The sequence below is a fragment of the Pangasianodon hypophthalmus genome, chromosome 3 (assembly GCF_027358585.1).
Source record: "Pangasianodon hypophthalmus isolate fPanHyp1 chromosome 3, fPanHyp1.pri, whole genome shotgun sequence".
Classification (NCBI taxonomy): domain Eukaryota; kingdom Metazoa; phylum Chordata; class Actinopteri; order Siluriformes; family Pangasiidae; genus Pangasianodon; species Pangasianodon hypophthalmus.
This window is the reverse complement of record NC_069712.1, coordinates 25,607,977-25,621,019: the sequence shown is the minus strand read 5'-3', so window position 1 is coordinate 25,621,019 and position 13,043 is coordinate 25,607,977. Positions and strand designations below refer to the sequence as shown.

The 13,043-nt window shown below is 43.8% G+C and overlaps 1 protein-coding gene across 4 annotated transcripts in view; it reads right to left on the bottom strand.

Annotated features, from left to right (window-relative positions):
* tsnax (translin-associated factor X) overlaps positions 1 to 13,043 on the bottom strand; it is a 33,959-nt gene that overhangs the window by 1,737 nt on the left and 19,179 nt on the right. For all 4 annotated transcript variants that reach the window (XM_026939266.3, XM_053232578.1, XM_026939267.3 and 1 more), the window contains one exon: positions 5,144 to 5,265. In XM_026939266.3, coding sequence (XP_026795067.1) covers positions 5,144 to 5,265 — 122 coding nt within the window. The remainder of the gene's footprint in view (positions 1 to 5,143; positions 5,266 to 13,043) is intronic.

Genomic DNA, 13,043 nt, shown 5'->3' with positions numbered 1-13,043 from the left:
TCTATCGGGTTGAGGTCAGGACTGCAGGCCAGTCAAGTTCCTCCACACCAAACTTGCTCATCCATGTCTTTATGGACCTTGCTTTGTGCACTGGTGTGCAGTCATGTTGGAACAGGATGGGGCCATCGGCAAACTGTTCCCACAAAATTGGGAGCATGAAAATGTCCAAAATGTCTTGGTATGCTGAAACATTAAAAGTTCCTTCCACTGGAACTAAGGGGCCAAGCCCAACCCCTGAAAAACGACCCCACACCATAATCCCCCCTCCACCAAACTTTACAGCTGGCACAATGCAGTCAAGCAAGTACCATTCTCCTGGCAACAGCCAAACCCAGACTCATCCATCGGATTGCCAGACAGAGAAGCGTGATTCGTCACTCCAGAGAACACGTCTCCACTGCTCTAGAGTCCAGTGGTGTGCTTTACACTACTGCATCAGACGCTTTGCATTGCACTTGGTGATGTAAGGCTTGGATGCAGCTGCTCGGCCATGGAAACCCATTCCATGAAGCTCTCTATACACTGTTCTTGAGCTAATCTGAAGGCCACACGAAGTTTGGAGGGCTGCAGCTATTGACTCTGCAGAAAGTTGGCGACTTCTGCGCACTGTGCGCCTCCGCATGCGCTGACCCCACTCTGTGATTTTACATGGCCTACCACTTCCACTTTGTTATAATACCACTAACAGTTGACCGTGGAATATTTAGTAGTGAAGAAATTTCACGAATGAACTTATTGCACAGGTGGCAACCTATCACGGTACCACGCTTGAATTCACTGAGCTCCTGAGAGTGACCCATTCTTTCACAAATGTTTGTAGAAGCAGTCTGCATGCCTAGGTACTTGATTTTATACACCTGTGGGCATGGTAGTGATTGGAAGACCTGAATTCAATGATTTGGAGGGGTGTCCCAAAACTTTTGGCAATATAGTGTATATACATCTCACCTTTTTAAATTCTTTTTTCCACAGACTGAAGACACCAACCCCAGATCGTTCATTTGGAACAAGAAATTTGGAGGGTATTGTGTTGGTATGTGTCTAGCCAGCCCAAATTTATGGACGAGTCCAAATAATTGCACATAGACCCAAAAATATTGTTTCAGTCTAACCACATGCAGCTACCCAAATCAACACTGTGCCCAAAAACCTTATTCCAAAAGGGGTTCTTAATAAAGACGGCGTTAATAAAACAGTATTAATAATTAATAAAAATAAGTTTGGTTATGGTTACAACATTTCAAACATTCTTTCAGCCTACCTCGCGTATGGTAATTCTTATTCTAAGCCCTACGTCTGGCTACAAACAAAAGTCAATTTTTACATTTACAAAAACAACCTAGCTGTTCAAGTTCCATCCACCTAATCATGCTTCAAGCAAGATTTATTCACTTATGTCAATGGATTATTTGAGCTGGTAATTCACTAATAAACAGATACCAGTTCACACTTCCTGGTTAACCAATCAGATTGCCACTGGGTTTACTGGGCATTTGATTAACAGTGATGATAACATCATCAAAGCTGTTAAAATTGAAAGCTCAGGCTCTACTACACCTAAGCCACATGATTTTTAATCAAATCCACAACTTAGAGCAAGAAATTGCATGTAGGGCAAGAAATTGCATGCTTTAACTGACCTCAGTGAAATATTTAATCTTGGCAAATGGTTTAATTCTGTACATATGCAAAATATACATTAGGCTCAACTGTTAACTACCGTCATTATGAACAATGCAAATAAATTGACTGGTTGCATAGGTTTTATGCCAAATTCACCCTGAACAAATTTTTCCAGATTCTACCGCCATACGCTCTTTTGGCAGTGTTATGAAAGACGAGGTTATATCAGTTATCACTTGTATCATTTGTACTTGTAACACACTACAGCCTGTAACTTCTAACAACACTAAACTGATCAGAGTACACTCCCTGCATGGTTATGCTGACACCATCCAAGTGTCAAACACTCAGTGGTGTGTGATTTCACTAATCACTTCTTATAGTTAACACCTTCTGCTTGGAGGTCAATTTCTATGAGGAAAGCACTAAATCTCTAATGGACACCGTACAGCTGGTGCAATGGCTGATTGAGGAAACCAATTGTTAAGGTGAACCTTGCCAGGAAAACGACCAGAATTCTGACCAGAACATCCACCTACATCCACCTACACCTGGTGGGACTGGGGAGGTCACATCCTGGCCAGCCTCATATGCACATTCACTGGAATCCAGTGCTGTTACTTCAGATGACACATCTCAGCCATTAAAGAGACTCTGCTTTTAAATGTCCCTGAGGGGGATTCTGTAGTGAATTTTTTAAACTGTGGCTGTAATTTGATTAAAATGATCAGGAATGCGAGTCAGAGAGACCCTGTGAATTAAAATAGGTCATCTATATTGTGTTTCACTGATCTATTCACAAGGGCATGTCTAATATCAGGTAATCCTTATTTCTTGGTGAACATGGTGATTTCAATATCGTACAGGGTCAAGAAATAACAGATTACAGAATATGGTTTTATATTTTACAGTGTGTGATTCTCCCTCACACACACACACTTCTTTTTTGTCGAAGAAGTGTGTGTGTGGCCTGCATAGAACCCTGATCGCAACCCCACTGAACACTTTTGGGATGAATTGTGGCAGCCATACTGAAAGCTCAACATTTTTGATAATTATTGATGATCACAATTTCCTGAGTAGTTTGATAACAATTTTGTGAAGATCCTACTTTGCAAATGTAGGTTTTGCATACAATGAAAGTTAGCTAATTTAAGTTAAATGGTTCCAAATTGCAAATTGTTCCAAGTTCCAAATTTGGACCTAACTCTGCCCCATTTCAGTGACCACACCCCAACATTTGCAGATGTCCTCAGATCATTGTACTGATCATGTCTCTGGTTCAAATCCTAATCATATACCAATTATGTACATTTTTGCTGTAATTCACTGATCCAGTTACAAATTAGTACATTGATGCTGCATATCAAATTTCAGCTCAGTCGGACTTTTGGCTCCTGAGAACTTAACTCCAACCCCTCTGGATATGAAAAGCACCCACCAGTGACCAATTTGAGTGAGACTGCATCAGCTACTAGTAGGTCCCTCCCTGAAACTACCATTCAAGTTTCATGACAATAACTTAATGGGAACCTTGTCAAATGCCTGCTAAACCTGAGCTCTAAGAGCTCTAAGCTTGCTCTTCACTATACCTTGATGGGACTGGTGTATAATCTTCAGCATGTGTTCTCGCATAGTGGGGAGTACAACTATAGGTAGGCCTTTATAGACAACACCATCAGCTACAACAAGCTGGCTTCGTGAGTCCCAAAATGTTTGGACTTCATTAGGTACATCATGTCTGTGGTCTGGCCAACTTTGTTGGCTTGTTTGTTGGACGCAGCTAAGCTCATTCTTTGTGTGGTCTTGAATCATATCACTGAAGACAAAGATGCATTCTCTGTATGCGCATGGGGGTAGAGAGCAGTGACTTTCTGAAATTTTCTGATATCTTCCAGAGGCTTATGGTCACTGTACCCCATAAAATGGTTTCCAAATATATAATTATGGAACTTGGTACATGCGTGAACTATCGAGAGCATCTCCTTCTCAATTTGCGCATAGTGTGGTTCTATATCTGTCTGTGACCTAGATGAGAAGGCAACTGTGTAGGAATTCATGGATCATCAAGAAAATTGACTCTCAGTCAAACCACATACAGGACAAACAAAGACATCCCTTTATGAAGAACAGTCCAGAGATGGCTCTGACATGTCTAGGACTAAAGGACCAGCTTTCAAACACGAGGGATGTGTGAAGCCCCAATAAAAGGTTGTAATTCACCCCCTTTGTCAGATGAACTCAAGTTGACCAACAATTAAAGAAGCCTTTGTCGAATGTATCTTACTACATAGTGTGTTAATCAGGACGCAAAGAATCTATGACCGACACTCTATAACCTAGCCTTAGCATGTTCAACCCAATTACAGCAACTTCTTTCATAGTGTCAAGCTTGGTGATACTTCTGAAGTCATGTATTCAAACTGACAGTATAAATCAACCCTACTCTTAATGAAATTGTACAATATTAGACCTGCTATTATTCTTTAACCATATCATTGTATCCAGACATTAATGGTTACACTTACGTATGTTGTGTTTGGTATTCGTGTGTTTGTTTTCATGTTCTAAAACCGTTGGTGAGCTGCAAATCTAAATACCTCATACCACACATTTATCATAAGCATCAAGGTAAATAAGGCCGTGTGACCCAAAGGTCATGTTTTTTGGCATGTGGCGGCCATATTGTTTCCAAATTTTTGATAATTATTAAGGTTCATTTTCTCCTGAGTATTTCTACATCAAAAATAGGTTTTGATTATTATGAAAAGGAGGAGGCAGGGCTAAATTATTCAAATGACAAATCTATATGGATTGAGCCAAGGAGTCATCACTAACAAATTTTCACTGTGGCTCTTATTTTCCAAGAGATATGCTCATTGTATGTATGTATGTAAGCAAAAACATGAATTCAGGTTCTGCTGACTCTGATATAACTCCATAGAAAGCAAGACAAAAAAAAATCACAAGTTTCAAGTGCAGCAAACTCTATTAATTAAGTCTATAGTGTTGACCAAACAGATATTTAAACTGATAAAAGATGTAATAAGAAGTAGAGTGTGCAAACATCCAAGGGGCAGTGAAAGAGCAATGACATGGGCTTGCAGTATGACAACATTTACATTTTGTCATTTAGCTTATTTCACCATTTAGCTCATTCGCTTGCCTAAAGCAACTAGAAAATAACAGGTGCAAACAGATGAAGGCAAATTAACATAAAGGACACAGAAAAGGATCAGTAACCGAAACCACCAGAGGCTCTTTAAATACGACATAAAACTGGACTAACGTGGACCAAATCAATAATCTTTTGGCAAAGCACATGACATTTATTTAAAAATCTATTTTGTTTTTCTGTTTTCCCCTCTCAATATCAGCATTCTAACAGATATGTGCAAGTGGAGGTAAGTATTTATGTGGATCACTGGCAGCATGTAGACACATCAAAAGCACAGTACTAAACACATAGTTTTTTGTACTATTCCTTTCCATGTCACTTCCATTTTGAGTAATCAAATACCTTTGTTTCCGTCTTCTCAACTCTCATGAATACAAGACAGGCGTTTATCTCCTCCAGACTGATGAGGGTACGGTGCCTGATGAAATGATGGAAGGACACTGCCTCTACATACTCCTGAATACCTTACAGAGAAAAAGAGATTACAATTTTATTTACAGTTGCATGATGGTTCCATGAAAATGTGTCCTGCTCACTGACCAAACTAGGGCAGAGGTGTGAAACATATGGCCCGTGATCCGAGACCAAGGTCCAGCCCACCGAATGAATTTACAATCTGTGCTCTAATTTAAATTGGTCTTGTGGAATGTAATTGAACTGAACAATTCAGCTACTGACGAAACATGCTAATAATTTAACCATGTCTCTTTCTAAAAGAACTAATTTAGGGGTTACACAGCACCAGAGATAAATACTTATGCAAACATAACTTAAGCTATATATGTATTTTGTAGGTGATATATGTTCAATCGATCTGTGCCTTTAGAATGTACCTTTCAAGAAGAAGACACACACTACTCTTCTTATTTTTCCTTTATTGTGAGGAGAGATACAGTTTGCCCAAAGATAATCTCAAATAATATCTGATATTAAGATATTGCTGGCTAGGTATATGAAAAAAAAAATCCCAGAGACTGCTGCTGGACCTGCTGCTTAATTCTTTCCTTTTACTGAGAAGAGCAGCATGATGTTAGCCTGCAAAGCAAAATGTATGAAGTCAGGGACTTTACACAAGATAAACAACCATCTACTTATATTAACTGAGAAGAATTAATAACATGTTCGAAGAAGCGGTAGGACAAATTGATGAAGCAGGAACTGTGATTCAAGCAGCGTGGCTTTTATACCACTGACAGACATGGGTGCTATGCTACCAAGAAGGCCATTTTTGCAGGGTAGCTTTATGGAAATTTCATTAATAGATGTGCTTGGCTTTTCACATTGTGCACTGAAAACTGAGAAAGGGCAACACACAGCCTACTGGTGTAACGAATCCGGCCTCTGTGGTTCCCCCTGATCGTCACCAGAGGTCACCATCACCCGAGTATTGACTTTCCCCTCGAAACTACATTTCCCATCACCCCGCACCCAGCACTGATTACGAGCTCACCTGCAGCCTATTACCGGGACTACTTAAGCCTCCGCCTCTCGCTCACTCATTGCGAAGTCTTGTTTTGCCCCGGCTGACATTTCTGAGCGTTTATATCTTCTTTGTTGGATTACAGTGTTTGACCTTGGACTGTTTCTTCTCGTTTCTGGATTCTTTGCTGCCTGCCCTGACCATCTGCCTGTTTGATCACTCTGCCTTTGTTTAGCCTCTGATTACCCTGTTTCGCTGTTGCTCGACCACGCCCGTACGACTGTGTCTGCCTTTTATTAAAACGCTGCTAATGGATCCCCATTCTGTTGACTCCTCGTTACAGAAGACTTCGCCACCTCTCGATCCAGCAGCGGTCTACAGACTCTCTACCGAAGTCTCTGCCCAGGCTAACGTGCTAGCTGCCCATCAACAACAGGCTGGTCGAGTGAAATTCCACACGGCGGTGGCCCAGTCTAACGCCTTGCCACACGGCGGTGGCCCAGTCTAACGCCTCCTGTCTGGCAAGGCGTTAGACTGGGCCACCGCCGTGTGGAATTTCACTCGACCAGCCTTTTCCTCGTTCGAGGCGTTTTTGCAGCGATTCCGAGAGGTGTTTGATCTGCCCGAAGGAGGAGACGGAGCTGGTGAACAAATTCTCACGCTGCGTCAGGGGGAAAAAACGGCGGCGGATTTTGCCCTATCATTTCGCACACTGGCTGCACAAACCGGATGGTCTGATGACCCCTTAAAGCTGCTTTTCCGCAAGGGTCTAAACCTGGAGTTACAGGCTGAGCTCGCCTGTCGAGATGAGGGCAAGACCTTGGATCAGCTGATTAATCTTGCCATTCGCATTGACAATCTGATTCGCTCTAGGAGACCCAGCAGGGGTTCGGCGCTTCGTTCACCGAGCCCTCCGCTAATGCCTGAGCAAGAGGCGATGCAGGTGGGGCACGCTCGTATCTCCCCTGAGGAAAGAGAGCGCCGTTATCGTAGAAACCTCTGCCTCTACTGCGGCCAAGCCGGTCATGTGAAAGCTTCCTGCCCCACAAGACCCAAGCAACACGCTCCCTCTGCGGTGAGTCAATCATCTCATATTTCAAAGTGTATTAAGGTACCTGTTAAATTAGCCTTTAGTAATGGGATGGTAGAGACAATGGCTCTAATCGATTCTGGAGCAGCAGGAAATTTTATTGATGCTGGTTTCGCCAAAGCTCATGACCTCCCTCTCATACCTTGTAAATCTCCTTTGGCAGTGGCAGCGTTAGACGGAAGACCTCTGGGCACCGGTCAGGTCCTACACACCACCAATGACATCTGCCTGACTACTGGCGCCATGCACTCAGAAACCATTCGTTTCTTCATCATACAAGCTCCCAATAACCCAGTTATTCTTGGACTACCCTGGCTTCAGCTCCACGAACCACAGATCTCATGGACTGAGGGTCAAATCATTCACTGGTCGGCCAAGTGTTTTGTACAGTGTCTTCAGACCCTGGAACCGACGTCACTTAAAGCAGTCATCGTTAAGAAGGACCCTCCGCCCTCAGCCAACCTTCCTTCGGAGTATGCTGATCTAGCTGAGGCATTCAGCAAGTCCAATGCTGCCCAACTACCGCCACATCGGTCTAGCGACTGCGCCATCGAGCTGCTCCCTGGTTCTACACCACCCAGAGGCAGAATCTTCCCTCTTTCGCAACCAGAGACTGAAGCCATGAAAGCCTACATTGAGGAAGAACTGGCTAAGGGCTTCATCGTTCCATCTACGTCTCCTGCTTCCGCCGGATTCTTCTTTGTCAAAAAGAGAGATGGGGGTCTTCGGCCCTGTATTGATTATAGAGGTTTAAACGAAATAACTGTCAAGTTCCGGTATCCTTTACCTCTAGTTCCACCGGCTCTGGAGCAGCTTCGCTCCACCAAATACTTCACCAAGCTCGATCTGCGCAATGCCTACAATCTGATTCGCATAAAGGAGGGGGACGAGTGGAAGACCGCCTTCTCCACCACTTCTGGGCACTATGAGTACCGGGTCATGCCGTTCGGCCTCGTCAACAGTCCCTCAGTCTTCCAGGCATTCATAAACGATGTATTCCGTGACATGCTGAATAGATGGGTCATCGTCTACATGGATGACATTCTCATCTACTCCGCCTCTCTTGAAACACACATTCATCATGTCAGAGCCGTACTACAACGTTTGATCTCCCACCAGTTATATGCTAAAGCAGAGAAATGTGAATTTCACCAGACTTCCACCACGTTCCTGGGATATGTGGTCAGTCCTGAGGGAGTGGCGATGGATGATCGTAAAGTGCAGGCCGTCCTGAACTGGCCCCAACCTACGACTGTCAAGGAGATGCAGAGATTCCTTGGATTCGCCAACTTGTACAGACGATTCATCAGAGACTTCAGCTCCATCGCAGGCCCCCTGACTTCAATGACCAAGAGGAGGGGAGGACGCTTAACCTGGTCGCCCGTAGCCGACAGAGCCTTTAATCACCTCAAGGAACGGTTCTCTACTGCACCTATACTCCATCACCCTGATCCTGAACGCGAATTCATAGTGGAGGTAGATGCCTCCAGCACAGGCGTCGGGGCCATTCTTTCGCAACGTCATGGCAGTCCACCCAAACTCTTCCCCTGTGCCTACTTCTCTCGCAAGCTTAACCAAGCGGAACAGAATTATGATGTGGGGAACCGCGAACTATTGGCTATGAAGGCGGCGCTGGAGGAGTGGCGACATTGGCTTGAGGGAGCCAAATTTCCCTTCTCGGTTCTCACCGACCATCGCAATCTGGAATATCTCCGCTCTGCAAAAAGACTCAATCACAGACAGGCTAGGTGGGAGTTGTTCTTCACACGGTTCCAGTTCACAGTAACTTCGTCCAGGTTCCAAGAACACCAAAGCAGATGCGCTTTCTCGCCAGTTTGAGTCCGCTTACGAACCCCTTTCTCCCGATCCCATCTTACCTACCACTCTCATCGTGGCACCAGTGCAGTGGGACATCATGACCGAAATTGCGGAGACACAGGGCACCGATCCCATACCGGCTGCATGTCCTCCTAATAGGACCTTTGTACCTCTTTCCCTGAGGAACAGAGCTATTCAACTGGCTCATGACCTCCCCGGCTCCGGACACCCCGGAATAACGGCTTCCATCCAACTCCTCACCAACAAATTCTGGTGGCCCTCACTCCGTACTGACACCATTGCATACATTAAGAACTGTGTAACTTGCAACGCCACCAAATCCTCTAAACAGTTACCGGCAGGTTTTCTCCAGCCTCTACCCATCCCTCAGAGACCCTGGTCCCACATCGCCATCGACTTCGTCACCGACCTCCCCAACTCCAGAGGCAATACCACCATTCTTACTGTGGTTGACCGCTTCTCTAAGTCCTGTCGCCTGATACCCCTACCCAAACTACCGACAGCCCTAGAAACAGCAGAGGCTCTGTGCAGTTATGTGTTCCGCTTCTACGGACTCCCTGAAGATATCGTCTCGGACAGAGGCCCTCAGTTCACTTCTCGCGTATGGACAGCCTTCTTCAAACATCTCAACATTAACATAAGCCTTACCTCGGGCTACCATCCTGAATCCAATGGGCAAACCGAGCGGCTCAATCAAGAGATCACCCGCTTTCTAAGATCCTACTGTCACCGCAACCAAGCTGATTGGAGCCGATATCTGTTTTGGGCAGAATACGCGCAAAATTCCCTGCGCAAACAATCCACCGGGCTTACACCCTTCCAATGCGTGCTGGGGTTCCAACCACCTCTCTTTCCCTGGTCCGGGGAGCCCACAGAATTACCTGCAGTTAATGACTGGTTCAGGAGGAGTGAAACCACCTGGAACGAGGCCCATACCCATCTCCAACGCGCCATCAGGAGACAGAAGGAACAGGCAGATCACCACCGACGTCCCAACCCTGAGTATGTCCCGGGATCGTGGGTCTGGCTCTCCACTAGAGACCTCCGGCTCCGACTACCCTGCCGCAAACTCAGTCCCAGGTACGTGGGTCCTTTCAAAGTCATTAAACAAATAACCCGTTTCTTATCGTTTGGCCTTACCTCCACAATATCGTATCTCACCCACTTTTCATGTCTCCCTGCTCAAGGCCGCTGGTGCTCCGAGAAGGGCGGACGACCTAGATGAGGCCCGGAACCAGGGACCCCCTCCCCTCATCATCGACGGTGAGGAGGCGTATCAGGTGCAGGAAATCTTAAACTCTCGGCGCCGGGGAGGAGTCCTGCAATATCTCGTGGACTGGGAGGGGTACGGACCGGAGGAGAGGTCCTGGGTCGATGCCAAGGACATTCTTGACCCGTCTCTTACTACTGACTTCCACAGGACCCACCCGGATAAACCGGCCCCTCGTCCTCGCGGAAGACCCCGGCGTCGTCTGCCTTCTCACGTCAGGAGCCGCTCGCAGGAGGGGGGCTCTGTAACGAATCCGGCCTCTGTGGTTCCCCCTGATCGTCACCAGAGGTCACCATCACCCGAGTATTGACTTTCCCCTCGAAACTACATTTCCCATCACCCCGCACCCAGCACTGATTACGAGCTCACCTGCAGCCTATTACCGGGACTACTTAAGCCTCCGCCTCTCGCTCACTCATTGCGAAGTCTTGTTTTGCCCCGGCTGACATTTCTGAGCGTTTATATCTTCTTTGTTGGATTACAGTGTTTGACCTTGGACTGTTTCTTCTCGTTTCTGGATTCTTTCCTGCCTGCCCTGACCATCTGCCTGTTTGATCACTCTGCCTTTGTTTAGCCTCTGATTACCCTGTTTCGCTGTTGCTCGACCACGCCTGTACGACTGTGTCTGCCTTTTATTAAAACGCTGCTAATGGATCCCCATTCTGTTGACTCCTCGTTACAACTGGTCTCCTGGCAAAGACACCAGTGATCAGAGTCAAATTTGTTTTGAGCTACAAAATAAAAGAAGGGATGCAATGTATAGCATGGCAGAAAATGTAGTTTATTTAAACAGTGCTTGCCTTTATGTTGACCATGATTTTGCAACTGTGGTACTAAAGAAATACTGTATGTTAATAATATCGTATGTAAATATTGCTCCTCGCCATATATTTTAAAATAATTAAAACTTAACAAATGAAACTAGAAAAGAAGATTTCACAGCTAGAATAATGATTTTATTCCTTAAAATCAGACCAGCTTCTTGTTGAAATTAAATCTCTAAGGGTGCAGTTAAACAAATTATTAACCAGAAAAGCAGGTAAGGATATACTATTTGCAAGACAAAGATTTTTCAAGATGGGTAATATACCTAACCAACTTCTCGCAAGATTAGTTAAAAATGCGCTTGCAAAGGGTTATATTCCTGCAATTAAGGACAGGAATGGCTCCAGAATCTTAGAAAATCAAAGAATAAATGAGAGTTTTGACAACTTAATGAAGAATTATATAGTTCAATTGCTGACGCACAAAGTATTCTGGAAAATACATTCTTTAGAGATCTCCCCAATCCTAGAATGAGTATTAAACATCAGGAAACTTATAGGCCCCATTTCTCTGTTGGAGTTGAAAGGCTCTATAAGCTCCCTACAGTCAGGAAAATCTCCAGGCCAGATGAATACCCAGTAGAATTTTTAAACTTATGAATGGTAAAATAGGAACCTATCTTTTGAAAGCCCTTAATAAGTCATTTCAAGAGTCCAAACTTCCTAAACAAATGAATATAGCCAATATCACTGTAATACACAAAAAGGGTAAAGATCATGAGGAATGCGGCCCATACAGGAAAATAACTTGCTAAATGTTGATCTAAAGGTCCTGGACATAATTCTAGATAGATGCCTTGAAAGTGTAATCCTAGATATTATACCCGGGCCAAACAGGATTTATAAAAGGGCGTCACTCTTATTGTAACACTGGATGATTGTTTTAATATTATCTGTCACCTTGAACGTAGCTCCCCACCTGGTCTATTGCTTGCTATGGATGCTGAAAAAGCATTTCATAGGGTGGAGTGGGGCTATATTTTTGATGTCATGACCAGATTTGGGATTGGTGAAAACTTCATAAAATGGGTCTGATTACTTTATACTTCACCTACAGCCGCCATATTAACTAATGGCATTCTCTCCAGGTCGTTTATACTGCATAGAGGAATACGTCAGGGTGCCCGCTTTCGCTTTTTTACTCGCCATGGCAATAGAACCCTTAGCAATTCAAATCAGGCATAACCCAACAATATGTAATGTCTGCATTGGTAGTAAACAGCATAAAATAATACTTTACACACTGATGATATTCTATTAACTATAACAGATCTGGAAGCTTCTTTACCTGTGTTAACTGATTGTATTAAGCAATTTGGAGCTATGTCTGGATATAAAGTTAATTTCCATAAATAAGGAATGATAAGCAAATACTTAGGTATTTGCATTACACCTAAACAGTCACAGCTATATGACGTTAATGTTAAACCATCAATGACTCGCATTAAAGAGGATGTGATAAGATGGTCCAAACTTCCAATGTCTATCTTAGGTAGAATAAACCTAATAAAAATGATAATACTCCAAAGTTATTATACCCGTTGACCTTTTTAAATAGGACAAATGCGGCTATTAAGGATTTTAAAGGTGTCATGTATAAATTTAAATTAAAGTTTACATACACCTTGGAGAATCTGCAAAATGTTAAATTTTTTTTTTTAAAAAAGAAAGATTATAAAAATTGCATTTTGTTTTTATTTAGTACTGCCCTGACTAAGCTACTTCACCTAACAGATGTTTACATATAGTCCACAAGACAAAATAATAACTGAATTTACACAAATGAACCAGTTCAAAAA